Below are 22900 nucleotides of genomic sequence, written 5' to 3'. Positions count from 1 at the left end.
GAGCCCAACGCCTACACGGTCTCGCCGTGGAGACCCAGTGACCGGGCGGGACAAAAGGATGAAGGGGGGCTAAAACCTCCATTAGTGAAAACAGAGGGGGGATAATTACTCTGAATAACTCTCAACTGGCAAGATTTGCCCACCCACCATTGAGAGCAAGATAAATTAACTCTCTCTGTGGAGGGCGGGAGGGGGAGGGGGGACAATCTACTCCAGTACAGTCCATGTACAGTATATATGGAATAGCTCACCCCCCACCCCCCCACAACCCACATTTACTAGTATGCACGCAAACTAGCATACACATGAGCGAACGCACATGCAGGATTACTGCCAGAGGGAGTCTTTACTTTAAAGCTGTGTGCGGCTTTATCGCCCGTTAAATGTATGTTGGGGAAATATGAGAACATCTGTCAAAACATGGTCTGATCCGGCTAAAGTGATCCAGAGAAGGACAGCTAAATATGTTGATATACAGATGGATGTAACATGCAAAGTAAATAGGATGATTTATTACTGTATTCTACTTGTGGGTTTGATTCAGAAAAGTATGTGCGTTCCATTAAAAGAGAGACATTTTTCTGTGAGTGGCTTCTTGTCTCGTGTCATGCTTGATGAGTCCACTCATATTGCTGCTTTCTTATTAAACTGATACAAAGCTATCGATCTTACTATTTCCAACAGAGTATTAATGTGAGCTGCACTGATAACACCGCATCCATTAATATCTGCCTCGCAGCTATGTATCTGCTGCTGTTCATATCTGCTTCATGTCTGTAGCACTGCCGTCTCTGAAAAAGGAGGAACATGTAGCTGGCATCATAACTCTGCTCGGTCCCCATAGTGATTTTGCTAAAAGGCTTTGCACATAGCCAATTTCAGATTTGAAAGGCTACTTGATATGATGGCTACCCAGCTTTCTCAGACTGCATGCAAACATGTATGCTGATTACCACCAGCTATTAGGACATGTCACATACATTTGTTATTTTAAATCCTGGTACATAGTAAGTGCGTTGATGACTACTTTGTAGATAAACTGGTCACCGCAGTGAGGCGTTTCAGAGGGTCAAATTCAAAATCCAAGATTTATTACTCAAACTTGCATTGATTTAAGGTTAACATTGACTTATAAAGTTACTTATACACTTATAAAGTTGATATGGCAAACCTGTCAGTAAACAGTTGCTTATTTCAGGGGCACCAGACAGGTCATATGGACTCTCTGCACAGGTACCTAAAAGGTGTGTTTCTGCAATTGTTTTGTGTCTGAAGACAGACATATTCATGGGAGAGTTATCTAGTCTGTGGACTGTTTTTGTATTCTTCACTTTTGCTGCGGTTTAACTTGTTTGGATGTTTGCTTTTTGCAACTACTGTTTCTATACTACAATCTTTATAGGCTCACAGACAACAATCCAAAGAGAAAGCAGCTTGAATGGGTGGATACTTCTCAGGTTTACTGCAGTGTTACAGCTTTTTTTGTTGTTTAAACTTTCATGGCCTTGATTTTTCCCTTTACATTCTCATACTTTCAAGGGTTTCACAAACCCTTTGCAAGCTTGTTATCTGCAAACCAAATAGATATCGGGCGACATTAGCTTTAATTTGCTATCCACTAAATATCTGACTCATTAGCCACCAAATGCTCCATCTAAAGTCTAAGCTGGGAAGATGAGTACACTAGTTTTCTGGAGCTTATTACTGAAAACAGCTGCCTGCAGTTTTAGAAATAACACCAAGGTAAGACAGTAAAACTGAAACAGTAAAATTGTGAGCAGAAAAAACTAATATATGAGCTTAAGTAGCTCCATACAGCTGAGGGGCAACTGAAGAGTTGATGATAATTGTCACTATGAGCTACACTGCTCACATTTCACAATAATTCCATCCACTGTTGATAGAAGATATAGTAGCTTTAGCACAAAACTTTTTAAACTATCTCTCTTAAATGAATGTGTGTGATCTGACCCGCCTGAAGACATGGTAGGTAATGAAGTCGCACCTTATTTTTTATTTACACCAACATTTGACTCTTCTCTGAATGTCCTATTGTGTGAGAAGAACACAAATCTGCACTAACATGTATTACCACTTATATATAAACAAGTGCCCATATACATTTCCAGGATAAAGGGAGTTCAGCAGGAAAAAAAAAAGTTTTTCTTTTAAATTATTACACCACCTTCCTTCCAATAAAAATATGCCTGTCTGTTCCAATGCGTGGGAATATTAATGACCTGGCAGATAACACAGTGTATTCTGGGTCACGATGCAGCTCTTACGAACTGGAGCTTCATGTCTAACTTGTTTTCTCTTCTTTCTAATCTGTGGGAGTATGTCAGTTGAGCTTTATTGACATACTACATCATGTTAAATTGCAACACATAAAAGCAGCTCCCTTCAGATCAGACATGGTTTGGAAAACTGATGTGCTCCTTTGGTCTGTGAGGCTAAAACTTTTAATCGGTTAGAGTCGGCGCGCAACATCACAGACCACAAATATCCACTGGTGGAGACACATCATACAGTGGGGGTTAAGCCTCGGCTCTATCCCTCTGTCTGTCCCTCTCAGTCGGTCTCTCAGTTTCGCTTCTTGGAGGTCTGGACACTCATCTCATCTCGTAATAAGCCTTTGAACAATTAACATCACCGCAAAGAAAAACCCCCCGGCTGAATCCTGCTACAGAGGACAACATATTCCAGATGGAGACATTTTTCACTCTGCTTTGCTTTTTGTTTTCTTCTGCCATCAGTACAAACTTTGTTTGTAAGACACAAAGGCTTTTCAGAAACAACTGGTACCTGAGGGCCCTCCACAATACATGAACAAGGTTGTTATTTATCCGAAAAAGCATTGTGCAGAATTTCCATGGTTTCCTCTGAAACCTAAGAAGGTCATTGAGGTTAGGTTATAGGGCTAAACAACAATATTAAGACACTAGTGCGTCACCCCCTTAATGGAACAGAAAAGGTTAGGAAATGCCTGACATGAATTAAAGCTGGAGTGAGGAGGGCCTAGTTAATCTAAACCTAAATCATTATAGAGCTCAAAAGTAAATTACACTGCTCAGAACTTCCTGACAAAGGCCTTTTGATGCTATATGGGAAAAGAGAATGTTACACAACGGAGAAGCAACAAGTAACACATGCTTGGTGGTACACATATCCAGTTTCCTTTGGACAGAGCGAGAGGAAGCCACAAAGAACAAGGCAACAAGGTGGAAACATTCCTTAGGCTCATACTACCTGTCACTTTATACGCTGACTTTTGTTTTGCTTTTTTGATCCAGACACTGGATGCACACCCTCGTTGCCATTATGAAACCCTGTCAGCTGGCAATTTTCACTCAGGAAGATTTGTTTTCCTAGAATGAAGGGTGAGAACAGCTTGAAATCGAACACTCACACTTGATATTGAAGGAGGCGTTCGTGGAGTAGAGTATCTCCCCCGTGACGGTTTTCTCTGCGACGCACTCAAAGCTCCCCGCGTCCAGCTGCCGATCCACGGCAGTAAACTTGAGGTTGCTGCTCTCCTGGAAGCGCCTGTCGTCGTTTTCCAGGCGCTGGCCTTCGTGGAGCCAGCGGTAAGTGATGTCAGTTGGATCGCTGACCTCGCAGCGTAGCATGGCACTGCGGCCGTGCAAGGCATCCTGGGACTTGGGCTCCTTGGTGAAGTGGAAGGATACAGCCTGGATGGACAGAACTGGAAAAGGAGAAAGAGAGAGAAGGGGGAAAGTAAATGACAGGATTAGAATGGAGCTGCTGTTAACATTTTACTGCTTTTTCCGTTCATTAAGTGTATGCCATGGCGACCACTTAGCCTTGCGCAAGAATGCAATGTTTAGACAATACTGGCGAGCTGTGAATTATTTTGTCGTAAAATTATCAGACCCAACACGGAGAAAATACTTCTTTCCTGTTAGTGAGGCTGAGTGGGTGATGCATCTAATAGTCATGTGCCATCAGCTCAGCCAGACACGTCTCTCAAACAAGACATGATGTGTTGCACACACATCCTCACGCACACTTAAATCTTTCATTCCCCTCATGATGCTGTGTACAGGCTTTGTGTGAGAGACATGTTTTCTGCTCTATTTACTCGCGTCTCAGTGGAGCAAATGACAAGAGTGTGACTTGGACTGAGAGTGAGATAGCACTTCCAGGTCACAGTTGATACACTACAGTCATGAGGTGAGAGATCGCACTAAACAAGGAAGTAAATCAGGGGGAAGAGAATGAAAACAGAGGAATAGTCAAAATGTTATTAGATAGGTTTTTTTTAACTAATTGTTAGCTGTATAAGATATATGCAATTTTATGTCAGTTCACTGTTGCGTCTTCCATGCCAATCTGTATTCATTATTGTTGCTAATTTTAAAACTTTTCCTGAAACAAGGGACTCTGTCGCCTTGTGTGAACATGCAGGAGGGAATTCTCATACCAGCTTTATAGTGTGTCAAGCAAGGCCCTCATGTGTCATGCGTGAAACAATGTTATCATACCTGATGTCAAGGTTTGTTATCACAAGGAACAGTCCGCAACTAGAGTTGATTTAGCGTACCTACACCTGCGTAACAGTGTGAGTGCTTGTGTGTGTGTGTGTGTGTGTGGAGGTCTTCATAGCCTCTTGAAGGAATAGAGCCAAGTAAATAGGGGATCTTTCAATAATGTTAAATCAAAGAGCCTGTTGAAGATGAGCCAAGGTAATTCCGCCATCTCTGACCCTCCTCATCCCATCGCTCCTGCCTGTCCATCTCCTCATCAGGCTCACCTTTGTCTGAGCTGCAGGTGGCTCGAGCCGACCGGCAGAAAAAGACGCAGAAAGGCTGATCAAACATGACAGGTAGAGAGGGCGTGACAGGGCTGGGTATGACAAGAACAAATAAGTTTGCCTTAAATGCCCCGGACATTTTAGACAGGAGGAAATTTTCAAAGCAAAAATCGGAAGTACAGGGCCAAAACGAGTATCAAAAAGTTAGCTTAGATGTTAAGAATAAATGTAGAAATAACATTTCTGTCACATGCAATTTAAAGTGGATCAGACCAAGGCTTATATCTCCAGAATGTGTTGGTGATATGCATTATGAATTCACATACTGTGCAAAGATGAATGCCTGATGTGTTCTTGCACATTAAAACCTACAGCTAAAGTAGACATCTGTTAACTAAACACCTCCCACACAGATAAAACCATCACTAATCTTGTGTTCAAGCAGAAAGCCACTGATGAATGCATCCTTATTCAGTGCTGAAGAGCTATCCTGATAAGAAAATAGCTTAAACATTAGCGACTAAGGACAGAAGACAGCTATCACCATTAGAATACTTTCCTACAACCAGAAACATCCAGACATCTCCAGTGACGCACAGTTGAAGATTAGCATAAGAGGTATGGCCCTTCAAAACACAGACTTGCTCAGTCTGACAAGGTCAGTGTATTAAAAAAATCATACATTTGGAACTTGGAGGGAGAGAGCAGAGGCCCATATCAATGTGAGCACATTTTATAAAGAAAATAAAGCCCTGGTCACACTTTCTGAGAGTTCTGAGAAAATGACACTATACTCCAGTGTGTGTTTTAGTCCATCATAGCTCTGTTTTTATTTCAGCAGCACTGGCAGCCATGTGAATCGATGACACTGTATTAGAGGTCACAGCCTAGTGGCCTTTATTTCAGCTGTAAATACAATGTGGTGGAGAAAATTACAGGCCCCTGGAGATACACCTGCTGCCACATGATCAGCTTTTAGTTCACTGTAACAGGCACAATTTCTGTCTCACTTGGGATGAAACTTCACCTCCTCACCTCAATTTGTGCCACCAAGACTGAAGTGCCAGCCATCTTGCTTGATTTCCATACACAGATTTATATCTAGCTGTGCCTTATTTTGTTCTCATTTTCTTTAATGCTCCGTCCCAACATGAGACTGAAGCTGCAGCCTGCAGTGATAAAGAGTAGTTTTCCTGCAAAAACTTGTGAGTTATTTTTCACGCAAAAACACACCAAAATGAGCTTGTTTCTGCAAGGCCTGTCAAGATCAATAAGTTATTGACTCATCCCACATATCTTCCAGACTTAACTTGATATGATTGGTACATGAACTCAATATGGCCCAAAATCTTTACATCCATTTTTTTAACAGAGAGTGCCCAGAGTGCCTTATATTTATTGTGTTGGTTGTGTGGTTGTCCTTTATCAACATTTAATTTCTTCAGGACATTTAAAAAAAATTGTGTCACACTAGAATTCTTAAGATTTAAATGTTCAATGCTCTATGAAAGAGTTTACTTGCATTATTAAGCTATCATTATAAAATAGAAACATAACATGGTCTCAAAATGACAATAATATTGGTGACTGCAATTACTTCTGGGACAAAACTAGTTATGGTGACAGGCTTTGTTTCAGTTACAGTAAGTTAAATTTAGCTTCAATAGTTATACCAAACAACTCAACATGTCAAGTTGGGTTCTAAAAATCTTTGATGGACAATTTTCACCATCATCGCATTTCAAAGACCAAATAATGAATCTAATAATTGCAAAAAAAATTATCAATAGATTTATTCATGATGGAGATAAAAGTTAATCCTACTTCATAAATTTTTTTTCCTATCATCTGAAAAGAGCTGCGGTGCAATTGCTGTACATGATTTATTGCACTAAAGGACTGTTCTGACTTCTCTTCTCTTTATGCATATTGTCTGTAGCGATTCTCTTAAGAGGCTGTGAATTTGTTCCATCTGTGTAAAACCAGGATAAAAGGCAGCAGATGGGTTGAAACACCGGCAGAATCATCCCCAACATCCACCTTAAACAATATATCAAGTAATGCTCACAGACAGGCGCTCTGTCTCCGTGCCAAGCTTACAGCTGGGGTGTGATGTAGCGAGCCAACTTCCATCACACTGGGCCTCCTCTGTGTATACTGATGTTACAAGCTTTGGTGGAGCGACGGCGGAGCGGCAGCATGCAGTTGATGGTTTCATTTGAGATGCACGTTGACATACAGTGTGAGCTTGTGTGTGTGTTTGGACAGTGAATGACTTCTGGGAAAAGTCCCAACAGAGAGATAAGGTGCTTTCACATACCACAGGATGACAGACGAGATGTAGAGAGAGAAGCACAGTCTATCACATCTGAGGAAATCTGCAAAATGTACTGTACTGTTCAAACAAGGACGGCACCGTGACCTACATCTCTCTCTCTCTCTCTCACACACACACATATATACACACACACACACACACACACGTCTTGCTTCTCCAACACACTCAAAAACAGACACACAAGTACAGGCACACAAGGTCGCCACTGCCATCCGTGATCAGCTCCATCGCCATGACTTAGGCAACACAAATCTACTTCTAAAAGTTGTCTGTCTGACCAAATCAATACAGTTAATTTAGGTCATGCTTTCTTACTGAGTCACACAAGGGCTGAAGGAAAGGGACTGTTTGACTCTGCACGGAGTGACATTTCAAAGAGATAAGCGGGGCAAATGCTAATTCCCATCGAGGGCCCTTCAAAGTGAGAGTGGTTGAAAGAGAGACTTGTAGATAAAGGGAAAACAAACAGTCGGGGTGATCCTGTTACAACAACTCTTTAAAGCTAAGCTATAGCTATAGAACAAAGAGGCATAATTATTATTTAAAGGTGCCCTGCAGAGTTTCTGAACACTAGTAGTGCTGTGAAGCAATTTTTTAATGTGTGGTTTCCTGTTTTGTTTGTATACATGTGACGCAGGACACATTCGTCACAAGGTTTCATGCTTCTGTTGAGCAACAGTTCGAAGCATTGTAATGTGCCATCAAAGGCAGTGAAGAGGAAAAGCGCAAACACAAATGTAAACAATGCAGGATTTTATGAAAAATAATTAGCTTTGTAAATGTTTTATAAGGAAGGAAATGCACTCAGCATGTTTGTTAGACCTCCAGGATACACATAATGAGTTTTGGTGAGAAACAGTGAATTTTAACAACTTTTGTTGCATCTGCAACTTCACAGAGCACCTTTAATATTTAAATTAGTGCTTCAATATTTTCATTATTGATTCATTGGTGGATTATAATTAGGATTACTAGTTTCCTCTAGAAAATGTCTATGATCCGAAAACTAAAAAAAAAAGAAAAAAGATGCTTGAGTATACAGTATTTTCATGACATATGATTTAATCTATAATCTCGATAAATAATCAAAAGGGGAAATTTCTGTTGGGGGACTATTTAATTAAAAATAAATTCAAATTTGAGCCTTTTACTCCAAAACAGAAAGCTTCATAACAGGAAAGGAGTGATGTCTTAATAAATAAAATCTTTATGAAACTGTGCTAGACGCAAGCACTCCTAGGAGCCTCAATCTCTTCACAAATTAAGAAAAAAAACCAACAAAACAGAGTTCTGACTCTGATACAGCACCAATCAATACGCACTTGCTCGGAAAAGCTTACGACGGATACGCTAATGCACCCCGGATGAGCAGTGATTGCCATGAAATATTAATAGCTCCCCCCTTTAGAATAGTTTGACGTTTCCCTGGATTTCAATCAAGGTAAAGTGGGGAGAAAAGAGAAAGTAGGTTAAAGACAGAGACAGAGGGGGAAACTGCTGAGAGGGGAAAGATTTCTACACACAGGGATGCTCCTAGTCAACTCACTGCACTGCCGACCCCATTAAGCCTTGCTCGGCTGTCAGGGCTGTCAGTTGGACGTTGCCTTAAGTCGGCCTGATAGTCAGAACCCACAATAATAGGCTCATCAGTGATCCACGCCTTCACTCACTCTGTCTAAACTTTGCCTGCTGGTACAGGCAGGCAGAGGTGGCTGAGATTAATTATATTTCAAGATAAACTACATCATTATCATATCAGCATTGGGAGGAATGCGAGACGCACAACTGGCAGTGAAAGAAAGAGCGAATGTGGGTGACTGACAGGGAATGTGTGTGCATTATCTGTGGACATTCACAATAAAATCAATATCCAGATAAGAGAAAAATGTAATGCCTTTACAAACTACACAGACACTTTTATTGTGCTAGTAAAAGTTTCATGTTAAATCTAAAAGACTGGACAAATATTAACTGTATTTTTAGAAAATGTCCAATGTAAGAACTTTAATTCCTTCAGATAACTAGCAACATCAAAAATGTTGTTATCTAATCAGTGAGGATCCTGTGATCCGGAATGTCTCCAGCAGACCATCACACACCACAATGTTATCTCTAAAACTGCTGCAAGGTGATGGCAACCAGGGATGACACACAAGACGAGAGAGGTTAAAGGGAAAGACACCCACACATGCACAGACACAAACATCAGCACCCACGAATACTTGGCACCCAACGTGCCTGTCATGGGAGCTCAAATAGCCCGTATGTGTGGTCTAATGGACTCTCAGTAGACCGTGTCAAGAAAGACAGCTGCTCTGAAATGTTTTGGTTCGACAGGACAGCAGTGCGAGGAGTCTCGTAGTCGCAAGAGTGAGCGTTATTGACGGAGCGTGAGACAGTGATTGGAAAGTTCAACGCGGCTGCCATTACACGTTTTTTCTAAACGACGCCTCGGTGACAAACAATTCCCAGAATCTCACACTTTAAACTGGAGCACATATACATTGAAACACTGTCAAACAGTCTTTGCCATCGTTAACGAAGAGACAACTACCATCCATTGTCACACACTTTTTAATTATCTCTCCTTTCCCAAGGCACAAAATCAACCTAGCCCAATTGATGATAAGAGCAGGCAGACTCCTGATAACTCTAAGCTCAGCCTGCACACAGACAACAAACAGTGTGACTTCAAAAGAGAATGAACAGGAAGTGGCACAGATGCGATGAGAAGCGCCTCTGATCAGTTCAATTATTAACACCTCTCTGATCGAGAGCTTACCATGATTTGAAAGCAGAATGAAACATCTTATTTAGTAAATGGCATTCAGGAGGTCAGACGAAGGCCTCAATGAGGAGTACAGACTAGAAAAAGATGCCATACATTTTTTAACAATCAAAACATGTAGAGCGGGAACACTGATGCCAACTGCCTTCTCTTTAAAAATTGCACAGGGTACCGGGAACTTTAACCCTGTGCCCTGGCAGGGTAGGTCTAGTGCCCTCTGGTCACCGTTATGAGGAAAAAGTTAAGAGTGGATGTTCCTCTTCATCTTCGAGGACAGCTAACAAGGTCATCTCAACAGTGCTCTGTTTAACATGTCAGAAGTGCCAGCAGTAAGTAGAAAAAAATGTAGATCATATTTTTTTTCAGCAATTTAGCAGGCGCTGCAGATTCCTGCTGTCTAACTGGAAGGCGAAGCTAACGAGATTAGCAGCCTTAGATGGATGGATGTCAAACAGAGTGAAGGACGGAGCAAGAGGAGAAACGTCCTCAGTGTCGGAGAAGACTGTACAATGCACAGTGTGTTAAAATAGATGTGAATCGAGGAATGGAATTAGTGTAAAACTACTTGGAGTAGGCCCTGTACATTCAGCATCCCCTGAATTGTGTTAGTTAAAAGTGTCAATTAATGAAACTTCCCATTGAATACCTGGTGAGATACTTTGTCTGGCTTACTGAATTAAAAATCAAGACAAAATTCTAACTTTAGACTACATTTTATTGAGGTAACGTTCTAATGCTAAGTGCTAATGCTAAAAAGTACTGTTTGGAGACACTACTTAACCTTTGTAAATAATGGTACAATTACTTTCATGTCTACTGTAGCTTCTTTTTCTTTCCCATTAGTCCAGAGTAGAAAACACAAGTCAACAAAATATGTTTTATGTTATAGGAAAATTGAGACGTGATGGCTGCTTTAATGAGTATCATGTTGGGCATTTTGCCAATAGATGCTGATCATCATCAGTCACAGTGCAGCCAAGTGCCTTAAAAGCTGAAATAAAACCTCAGATGAGAAACTCTGATAGCCTCGTCCTCAGTTGTGTGTTTGGACCGAGATGTCAGGGAGATAAATTGGAGTGGGAATGAAGGGCAAAGTCATGTGAGCACTGAGGCCCACTGAAAGAGCTGTCATTACCTGTCAGCACATTGCCAGATGCGTGTGTGTGTGTGTGTGCGCATTTCAGTTTTCCACTGCCTGAGTTGTCTCCCCTGCTGCCTCCTTGAAAACTGTTGGCAGAAGATCTTCCTTAAAACTGACAGTATTTATGGTCTCATGAAACACTGTAGAAAAACCCATAAGAGCATAAAACAGGTGGGGCTGCATGATGAACTGCATTGTGATTTATGATCCTGACGATAACAATTTAAACTCCATCTCCAACAGAAAATGTAGAGATAAATGTGTCTGTGAGACGTGTGCCAGCGTAAGTGTCAAAGAGAAAACAACAAGACAACACAATGTTGGAGCAATTCTATTATGGTTAAAAAAATAATTAAGATTAGGGTTTTGTGGCATTTTACATGGAACAAAAAATAAAAAGACCAAATCTTTGGTCTATAAACAAAGCACTGTGAACAGTAAAGTAGAAGCTAATCTTAAACACTAATGTCAAATTGAGTTTATTTTGCCAGAAGTTCATTTTCACGCTTCAGCGACCTCTTGGTCAGTATTTTTAACAACACTGAGTGTCAGCAAGAGCTTGTTTTCTCTTCCGTGAATCACACAGAGAAATCACCAGTGCATGAAGCCGAAATTCTACCCAAACCAAAAGGACAAGTTCTCTTATTCATCTTGACAGCAAGGACGTTAAACAGAACGGAGTCAGACCAGGTACAATGTCTCTGTCAAGCCATCGTAACGAAAGTGACAGCCTGGTTCACCACAGACTGATGTCTTTATTGACCCTTGACGGCTTTTGCAGACTTAACTACTCGCGGGTTGAAACTAACAGTTGTTTGTATTTTTGGTTAATCAAGTAATTTATTAGTTTAACTGATTTATTGTTTTGTCCAATCAACACTGTTACCTTGAGAAAAATTACGGATTTATTGAAACAAGTACACAACTCAACAAAATATTCATGAAGGGTCTAGGTTTTATACATTATAATGCTATAGTGTTGTATATCATATATTAAGATTACTTAAAATTTGATTCATTTTGTGTTGATAAACTGGCCAGGCCAGGAAATCTTACAGTGTAAAATAAAGGATCTCCTTTCACAGTTTCATAAATTCTATTACTATCACACAAAGTAACTTTCTGGTTTGAACACAGACAATGTTCAACCTCAGCCATTACAGATGCACCCCCACTCTATCACACTGAAATGAATCAAAGTAATACAAAAGAACAAGTCCCTGCTGGGTCTTTCCATTACATCCCAAAAACTGACCCCAGGTAGTATTTTATTTTCTGCGAGACATACATCAGAACAGCACATCTCTGTGTTCATTCCTCTGCCTCTAATTGAAAACCATGTTCAAAGCCGCGAAGCCAGGCTGCCTTTTTACCACTAACACGGCTATGTACACCCGCTTCCCTAATTCAATCGCTGCTCTTATTGTAACAGGTAATTGCAAGGCGGAGGTGTTTCACTCTGCAAACCACACTTTCTCATGTGCAAAGAGAGGGTCGAGCTCATTACAAAGAACCTCGCTGAGATCACTATCACTTTATGCCCGTTTCTCTCCATCTAAGGGCTGACGGCAGAGAGCGAGCTCTGCACCAACTAGACAAAGACCCCCCTCCCTCCCCAGCTTATTATCAGGCAACATTGGCATGGCAACCGGCATGCAACCTCTCCAGGTGGACCACAGTGTTCTGTCATTTTGCTTCACTCCTCCCATGCAGCAGCAACAGTCGACGCCTCAATGGAGTTTCTCGCCTGATCCCCATTCTGACATCCCTTCAAATAAGCTCCTTCATCAGAAACACAACACTTATTGAATTGTAGCTGTGTTTTAAAGATCATGAAAAATCACTTTCCCCAGAAAACTACTTGACATGGCATTTTTGACCTCTCCTTCGCTGTAAAATGTCTCTCATCCCTCCTAACGAGCCATTGCTTGCCAGCACACCTCCACCTTTGAAATGAAGAAGTGCTCCATATGGTCTCCATAACAGGAGACATTATAAAAACACTGATGTAACAGTGAGAGCAGGAGGGAGAGAAACAGGCGTTCGCCATGAATCTCTTAATAAGCACACCGGGAGGCGGTCAACAGCATCAAAGTGTTGGCTACAGGCCCCACCTGAATGCTTCTTCGACTGTGTTTTAATAGGCCACCCATCCTAGGCCATTACAGCCTCATTATTAAATCCTACTAGGAGGCCTGCAGCGGACTGGGACTAGTTTGTCTCCTGAGGAACACCCGAGGAACAGGGATCTCCAAAAAAAAAAAAAACAACGATTGATAGCTCATAGTTTTTAGCAGGGAAAATACAGTGGGCTGAGAAATTTGTATCAGGTAAAAAAAAAAAATAATAGCATTGCTTGTCTAAATGGCTAAGAAATTCAAATAGTTCTATTCACAAAAATCTACTCAACCAAATTAATGCTCCATCTCGTCTTTGGATTAAAGGGTTAACTCTTCTTTTTATCTCACTTTTGCGTTGGTTTTACCTTAAAGAAAATCACTACCATAGCATCACAGTTCCATGCTATTTTATATAATGGAAAAAGTATAAATGGCAGTTTACGGAGCGTGATCTGCCTGCTTTACGACAGACACCGCTTCAGCACACGAAGAAGCCTTTCAGAGAAGATATCTCTCGTCACCCCGCGCTGCTCTGTCCCTCTACACCAGGCTTCAGAACTGTCATGCTGTATCTAAAATAGAGACATCTGAGCGTGGCCAGCTCTCACCGAGTTTCAACACCCACTCATAAAAGGCAGGCTGTTGAAACATAGGCAGCCTAATGCGTCTCTGTGTAACCCACGCACGCCGAGGACAGAACATGAGCCGACAACAAGGAAAGGAAAGCAAGAAGTAGAGGATAGAAAGAAGCAAAGAGAAAAGGTTATACGATTTGTCTGGAACGCCCAGCTGATGACGATGAAAAACCACCAAGACGTCCACAGATCGGATCCTAGCCATGAAAGGGGACCATGGATATTATTACCCATAGTGCACAGCAATCTGGAGCCACAGCCGTCGCGCCTGCAGCTGTGCTCTTATGAGATGGAGTGAATATGGGAGCAATTATTAGATTAGGACGGATTAGGCTTTGTTCAGGTAAGGCAGGTTGGGTCGTTCCTGTCTCTTTGGTCCTGGTTAAATGGGCACTAATCCAGTAATGACACATCTTTTAGAGGAAAAATGGAAGAGTGCAGCAGTGGAGAATAAAGGCCGCTATTTCTTGTTCATGTATGTTTTTGGGTTTTTTTTTTTCGAACAAATACAACAAAGAATCTTCACACAGCCAAGATGAAAGCCTAATCCAAACTGTTTACATAAGTAAGTGCTATAACTACCCTGCATAGGGCAGGAGCAAAAATTAACAGAGGATTTAGTATCAAACTAAATATAAAGGAACAGTAATGTCAAACATCTGGGGTCACGCTCTACAATATTTTTCCAGTATTATGTGCCAAAGATGGAAGATTAAGTCATAGTGGAACAGAGGAGCTCAGCAGTTTGCAGCCAGGCTAAACACACACAAGTCTGATAGATGTTTCAGACTACAGACTTGAAAGTGGGAGTCAGAGAACTGAAGCTGGCTGCATGGTTAACTCTTCCTCTGTAGGCTTGTAGACGCCGCCTTCGCGGAGTAACATGACAGATATGAGATAAAGCAGAGGGAAGAAGCGGGATGCTGTTTCCAAGTGTCATTCCTTCTGAAATATGATCTGCGAGGACGAATAAGTTCAATGGATTAAACAGAAAGAGGAGGAGGGAATACCTCCAATGCATAACCCAAAGCCAAACATGCAGAGAGTGCAGCAATCACAGGACAATATGTTTCCAGAGTGACAGGAGCTGCTTTTCGCATCAGTGGAGGTAATAAATGATGGTTCCCTCACTGGCTCTGGCAGCAGATGGGCGCTGAGTCCTTGGCTGCCAGTGCCGGTCTCCTCTCTGCAGGCGGCTCTGGCTAATGCCGGCACCTCAGCTATGTCCAGACATGAGTGCCAACCAGGAATGTGGTGGCACTCTACAATCCCCCCTGGCAAACTACCCAGCATGGAGGGAATAAGAGGCGAGATAAGAGGGAAGGAGGAAGGGATTTGCAGAGTTAAAGGGCAAAAAAAAAAATTAAAATAAAAGGAGAAGAAGAGGGCTTGAACGGTTGTTTCAGTAATTCTGTTGACAGCCTGTGTTGAGCCCAGAGTCATTGGGGCTTTTGGCTTTAAAAAGACTGTAAAAAGAGAGTCTGCTCCAGTCATTACTCAGTCACCATCTTACACTGAGGAGGATACGAGATTGTGTGGGAGATAAACCAATACCCTCGAGTATTACAATTTCATTCTAGGTCAATCCAATGCCACGTTTGTGCTGCGACATCCAGCCGCTAATATATTTAAGATGGATAATTAAGAAAGAGGTTTAAAATTAGATTCCTTTGCCAGGCCAGTATCAATATCATGATCTAATGAGACAGATTACAAACACGACAAGATGGAATACTTAATGATGGATGGATGGATGAACATGCCTATTCTTAAGCGTCGAGTTCTTTTAGTCACTCAATGGGGCTACAGAGTACAATAACGACTCCATTAAACCCTCTCATTCTGTCTTGCTGCCTCTCATCATCACACTGCAACATTTCATTTGCCTTGGCCTTCGAAAGGGTGTTTTTAAAAGCTTCCTGTGTCCTTCCAGTAGAGCAATCTGCAATATCCTCATCCTACACAACAACAAAACAGTATTTGCCCTTTTTGTTCCAGTGAATGCACCCTGAAGCCAGGACCTTGAGCGCAGCTCACAAGAGACACAAACAGACCTTTGACAGACAGGTTCAGGGAAGTACATAAGAAGCCAGTATGTATCAACATTCCTCAATTCATTTTGAAGAACAGATTTTATACATGGGTGGCCTCCTGCCCTCTCTACATCTTCTTCAGCATCCCTTCTTCCCACATGCAAACACACACAGATGTTGATGCTGGCAGGACAGAATCAAACAGACCTGGCAACCAGGTTGTTTCCAGGACCAGTCCTGCTCTGTGGTGTAGGTTTCCTAGCAGAGCTTGGCTAGCTTTGCAGAGTGAGCTCAGTGTAGACACCACAGTTAAATTAGCTGCAACCTCTCTGGACAGGCGTCCACTGTAGCTGCTTTAAGAAAGATCTCTGTGACTGTGGACCACATAGGTGAGAGTGTGTGTGTTTTTATGAATGCCTCGACTCTATAAAAGCCAGAGCAAAATGTTTCAGTGGGCGGGCTTCAATACTGCAAACATAGTCTTCAGATGAGCAAAGATGCCTTCGCTTTATTTTGTATGTTGAACATTGGATGTGTGATCAGTTAGCAAGTTTCAGATTTATGCACTTCTTTATTTCCTTACTGAAGTGATTAATTAAAGGAAGAATAATGACAGTGGTTGATTAAACCCATTTAATGGCTGAATGCTCCAAGCTACAGTAATATCACATGACAGTATAGTAGAATCAGCAACAACAGACTATCCGCTCACAGGATTACAACCCCCACAAATTCATTATATTTATTGTGCTGGGATTAGGACTGCAGAATATGAGGAACATCTGTGATGTGATGGTTCAATATTGCAATGATGACACTTGATATACAAATACTGACTGTCCATATTCGCTCTTTTCTTGTTCATCAGCACTCATGCTAGCTAACTAGAAAGATTTCACGGATTGATGAGCCAAATGGTGTGAATGCATAGCCTCCGTATCCAGAGCTCCCTCTAAAGAATCAGTGTTCACATGCTGAGTTCAAATGAAGGAAGCGTGTAAATAATTTATTTTTTATCATCTAATGCCTTTCAGGCAGTTCTGTGCGATGCATGTGTTGCACCTGTTCATGAGGCAATGAAGACGAAACTCTGATCTACAGGGCAGAATCATTTCGAAACAAAGTTTCAAAATGAACGTTTAAAATTTGACTGCAATTAAAAGTCAATATGGAGATGTTCCCATCTTTTTGATATTGATGTTACAGAATCTGAACACAGTACCAGCTAGAAAACACTATAAAAACAATTAAACATAAGAAAGGCAATGCTAAATCAGCAACAAACAAATAAAATCCAGCTTCCCTAATTCAAGACAAAACAAGCAGGTCCAAACACCAGTGAGAGAAAAAAAAATCTAGCTAAGATCAGACAAGACACATGAGGAACTAATTGTAGACTTAATGAGAATGTGTGTCATCTTATTAAAATCTGACATCAAAGGCATGCCATTATGAGACTTAAAGAGCGAGAGTGGCGTTCCAACACTGTTCCTGATGTTTTTCATGCATCTGTAACCCAAATGATTATAATTAGGTGGTATTATCTTTTAATTAAGGAAGGCACTTTGTGCCGTCATGTTTGCAGCCAGCAGGTGGTCCATTTGCACAGCCATGAAGAGCAAGGAAGGAAGAGATGGCGATAACCTATTTCAGTATTTTTGGTCGACTACACCCCGTGTAGATCTGGAATCCTTCATATATATACTTCAGTTTAAGTCAAGACCCAGACGACACAGACTGCAATTCACACATGGCATAAATGTTTAAAAATGTGTAGTGAATCACCATCTGTTTGATTTTATAATTACTTTAAAAGGTGATATACTAAAATAACCCAAAGCAAAACTTTCTACAAGTTATATACCATATAAGCAGTATTTAGGAGATTTATAAATAGCATTCTGAATGTGCTTAAGGTATACTGACAGTTGCATTTGTAACTGTATCATTCATGCACTGAAGTACAACATGTCAACAGGACCTTAGAGACGTGCTGGCTCCAATGACAAAGTTCTCAAGGACAGACAACTGTGGTTATGTTTGCCTACCTGTAAATATATTCAATTTAGCAAGTCATTTGTTTTTTTTGTCTTAAAATGTTTACATACTAAGGTGTACACTTTGCTGTGTAAATCCTTTTATGCCAGGAACCCTTCAGAAAACCATTGAGTTATATCTGTCTCTGGGGTTTAAATGCAATGCGATTCTCAGTTTGTATTTACATTTGTCATATAGTGGTAGTATATCAAAAGGACATGGCAGCATTAAGTGCGACTTTCAAATCTCATGGGATGACTGTGTGTGCCGTAGGGGGTTTCATGACATTTACAGTGCCTCCGATTATTTGAATAACAGAGGAATGGGCAGGATGTAGCAGACCCCCAGTGAGCCTCAGCATTTAGCTTTCAAAGCAGTGTTTGCATTAGCATAGAGAGAGCTGCATCCACTTTAGACCTCAGTGCTGAAGAGAGAAGAGGTGGGAGGAAAAAGATCTCCCAAAAATGTTTAACGTCTCCTTTTTCTTTTTACTGTAATGAATATCAGATTTAGTGGTCTCTTGTTTATCCTGTTACATTAAGTCACAAATCAGTAACAGCGATCAGGTGGGTGCTGGTATACTGATGAAGGATAACTAACAAATATGGAGCAAGCACAGATGAATCAAATTGGGGGTAACAACTACAAACAATCTCTCAAATAAACTAAATCTTGCCCCATTTCCATCTAAATAATACTCGACCAGCTAATAAATAAATAAATAAATAAAAGTAACTCCTGTGTACTAGTGTTTCTGAATGCCTTTGTTTTGCATTTTAATGTTCAACAACCTGCCAGCTTTATTGAGCACTGCCACATACAGCCAACGTTATTACTGATGATCACACAACTACTTACCGGCGTTACTTGGCAACACGTGCCACTTGGCTCATTTCCACCCACTCGGGTTGAGCTGAACACGGTCAAGGTGATTATGTTGCTTCTATGAACAATTCAACAGCTCAACACTCACCCTTCACACCTGTGTGTTGAGAAAAGCGCTTTGTGTTCACACGAAACAAACAAAGGCAGCATTGGCTGTATCAGCTAAACCCAGATTACTGTAGGCTCAGTGCCTCATATGCTCTATAGATTAGAGGGTCTCCGGACAGGAAATTAAATGTTTGGTCTCTCGACGTTGAGGCTGTATGGAGTGTTTGTCCAGGTACTGCACCTGTTGATAGGCATCTAGACACTAACAAGGGGCAAGCGAGGATCTGAGATAGGACAGGAAGACGGACTTCCTTGGGGATAAGTGTGACCGATAAACGCCAGCACAATGTGGTTAAAGACAGTGGGTACAAGTGGACCAGTGGATGACCTTCCTGCTCAAACAATTTAAGAGGCTCCAGGATATCAGATATCAAATACTGTAAAAAGCTATCAAGAATCTCAGGAACATTAAAGTTTTCCTTCAACAACAGGCTTCATCTCTCTGTCTGCTATACTGGCAAAATAATCCAGGGCTGCAAATGATGATTCTTTTGGTTATTGGTTAAACTTTTCATAATTTTCTCAAATGATAAATACATTTTTGGTGCACAAACTTTCAGAAAAATTGTAAAAAATGTTGATTACTTTTATCCAGAGCTCAAAATTATATCCTCCAATGTCTTGTTTTGTCCCACATAACGGTTAATTATTCAGTTTACTGTCACAGAGATGGAAAGAAACCATAAAATATGCACATTTGAGGAGCTGAAATTAAGAAAAAAAATATATTTCCCTAATGTACCCAAAACAATAAATAGATTATCTAATCTAATAGTCTACAACTAATTGATAACTGACTACTTATCAATTAACTGACTACTTGTTGCAGCTCTGAAAGGAATCTGTTAAGAATTATCATAATCTTCCACGGAAAACCATCTTGATTGCTATTTATACAAATTCCAAAAGACTATTTCCATTGTGCCTCTCCAGGAACATGACCCCGATGGAGCAGGTCGATGTGGAAGGAAGCATTTGTCTTTCTACTCATCAACCTCCAAGTAGAGGATATACTTCAGAGCAGAGCTGCAGCTGGGATCCATCTCCACATCTGTTCCACAAATGTCCACGCTGAATGTGCGTGCTGACATTGGATGAGAAGAGAAATTGAGACACAGGACGGAGGTAAAGCTTAACATTGATACAGATGGCGAATGAGACAAAATGGCGAGTGTGTTTTATGCATAAAGATATTTTTATGTTTATATGCCTGTGAGTATCCTGGGGATCAAATGGACAACACGCTTGCATCAGAATGGCCTGTTTCAGCTCAGGGCTCTGGTCTAATGAGGATGCCAGTGTATGGAGTTACAGACTGCGGCTAGACCAGCAGTGATCCTGACCCGCCAAACCAATCCCCCTCCCCCCTTGATGCTTCAGGCTCAGAAGAGATTCATGGTTCCTTTTCAGAACAGTCATTGGCCTGAAGAAAAATAATTCTGTTTACTAAGTTTTACCTATCACAATTTGTTGACTATTTGTAGTGTAGATGGATCGTCAGTGCTGGTAATGACAAGGAAGTCCAAGCACAGAGTCACCAGGCCACAAGGTAGAAGGGACAAACTGGCATAGATGTGAGGTAGCCATTCACCTAAAACAATGCTGATGACTACAAGGATGATTTGCACACCATGTAAACAACAACCTAAAAAAACACCCCACCAACATAGAACAAACACTTATTCTTTTCACAGCATGTTTCTGAAATATAAATGAGACATTTCAGCACTGGCTGGAATTCAATACAAAACCAATTTCTACAAGGACATGAACTATAATTGAAATGGGGATGTAGAAGGCTCCCATTCTTACGGAATAATCTGGGTGATATGGAAAAAAAAGACTTGCATCTCTGCCAAAATACACATGCAATCCTACAAACTTGACACACATGAATTCATAGAAAAAAAAGTCAATTATTAGTATTGTTACTTAGTTAACCGAGCAGTTTTTGGTTAATGGAACTTGTAGGTGTGTGTCTTTCAAGTGGACAAGCAAAACCAGGATTGGATACAAAATAAAATTTGTGAAATTCTTCCCTAAACAATTTTTCACATATGTTTTATTTAGTTTACTCTGTGATCTTGGAACATGGCAGACAGAAATAAGTCATTAAAAAGACAGATGATGAACCCAGCTGTGTTTTATGAGCTTAACGCGCTCTTTTTCATTGGTACTGTTAGCTCGAATGTGTTTTTCACAATGCTATTGCAACGACATTAATAAAATTCATTTAGCAAATAAATCCTCACATATTTGAGGGCTGTAAAACTTAATATGAGTGTAACAGGATGTTTTAATGCTACTACTGAAGGATTTGTACTAGCGTTAATGTAGATAGTTAATGGGATTTTTGTCCCCAACATGCAGTCACTTTGTAAAAGCAAGAATACCCAATGATGTTTGGGAAGTCTGATGTCTCTGACAAGACGTTTAATGCATTGCACGCTGTCTCTTCTCTCATAATGGATAGATGCTTTCTCCTCTTGAGTACAGGAAGCACTCTTCTTTAAAGCACTTCCTGAATAGTACAGAGTGAGTTAGCTCTGGCGAACAGTCACAAGTCTCCACTGCACAGTAAAATTAGACTGGGGAAAGGGAAATTAATAAGAATGTACCCAAAATAGATGAGATGACTAATTTGGTAATTCATTTTTCATTCATTCACATGAATGTGTTTTTCCACAACTCCAGTCTTGAATTCATCATGCCAGCAGGGACTAAGATTCAACTTTTTTTGGGGGTATAAAACTCTCAGCAGTTTAATAAAATAAGTTTAATTTAAGAACACTACTCAAGGGTAAGACAAATCTGTCCTGTAATTTATAAACTTCATCAAATTGTTCAACATTAATTTAACTTGTAGTAAAAAAGTAATTTCCCACCATATACTGGTGGGAGAGTTTTTGAGTTTTTCAGTCTTTAGTAAACACACACACACACACACACACACACACACACACACACACACACACACACACCAAAACGACAACATACTGGTTTATTCTCCCTTAAAGTGTAAACAGTATTGGGAACCAGTGAGGCCTGACTGGCACGATGGCCTCTGTCCAAGTTAACTGTCACTCACACTCTGGGGAGAGACACCTCACTGCAGGAGGTGGCGCGACCCCCTGAGACTTAACGAAAATGACACCTTCACTCACACACACACACACAGACACACAAAATCACAGACGTACAATTATACGCTCTAAGGCCACTAATTGGCTTGCTTGGCCGTGTGTGAATACTAACTGGGTGCAAGGCAGCAGCTGTTGTTATAGTCTGTTCTCTCAAAGGTGAAGAGGCGAGGAAGGGAAGAGGAAGAAGACAGAGTGTGTGTTTGTGTTTGTGTGTGTGTGTGTGTGTGTGTGTGTGCGTGCGTGCGCATGTGTGCGTTTGGAATAAAGAATGTGGTCTCATGCTGTGTCGTCCCCCATGCCAACATCCAATTACCTGTGTGTGAAGCTGGAGCCCTCCCAGTCTTTCTGTCGGAGCCTGTCTTGTCTAAAAGCATGATAGGACAATGCCGTTTCCTGTCTGAGCTCTCCCGTCTGTCTGGAAGTCCAGAGTATGGCTGCTATCCCATAAACGTTGCCTTCTTTACCCACATTACTGCCCTACTGGTGCCCTTACAGATACTTTCCTTCTCTCTGCCCTTTAGTCACTTAACATTTCCCTGCATAGTCAAGACACAGCTACAGGGAATTAGTGTTTTCCTGAGCTACACTTGCTCTTTATCATACAATCCAATGCTTGCAATGCCCTGGATTAAGTCCTACCGTCTTTAAGGCTAGGTTTTCTACATATGTTCAGGTTTCTGAGCTGTGCTCCCTGCTTGATGGAACCAAGTAATCAGTTTAAAGCTGAGAAGTCATCATAACACACTATACAAAAAAGAACTGCTGTACTTATGTAGGGATAAAACAGACAACAGGATTTCTTCTCATTAAACTTAGTGGAGGTGTTAATTGTTCAAAAAGCTATCAACAGCTTCTTTGCACGTCTTAGCCTCAAATCAAACCAGGGACTCGTTCATCC

General features: G+C 41.0%; 1 protein-coding gene across 1 annotated transcript in view; it reads right to left on the bottom strand.

Moving 5' to 3' along the window:
• The window catches only part of ptk7b (protein tyrosine kinase 7b), a 78240-nt gene that overhangs the window by 22658 nt on the left and 32682 nt on the right, over positions 1-22900 (bottom strand). The window contains exon 2 of the mRNA XM_030442353.1: positions 3410-3706. Coding sequence (XP_030298213.1) covers positions 3410-3706 — 297 coding nt within the window. The remainder of the gene's footprint in view (positions 1-3409; positions 3707-22900) is intronic.

This window comes from Sparus aurata, chromosome 15 (genome assembly GCF_900880675.1).
Source record: "Sparus aurata chromosome 15, fSpaAur1.1, whole genome shotgun sequence".
NCBI classification, from domain to species: domain Eukaryota; kingdom Metazoa; phylum Chordata; class Actinopteri; order Spariformes; family Sparidae; genus Sparus; species Sparus aurata.
The sequence above is the reverse complement of the archived record's forward strand: the minus strand, read 5'-3'. Positions and strand labels throughout refer to the sequence as shown.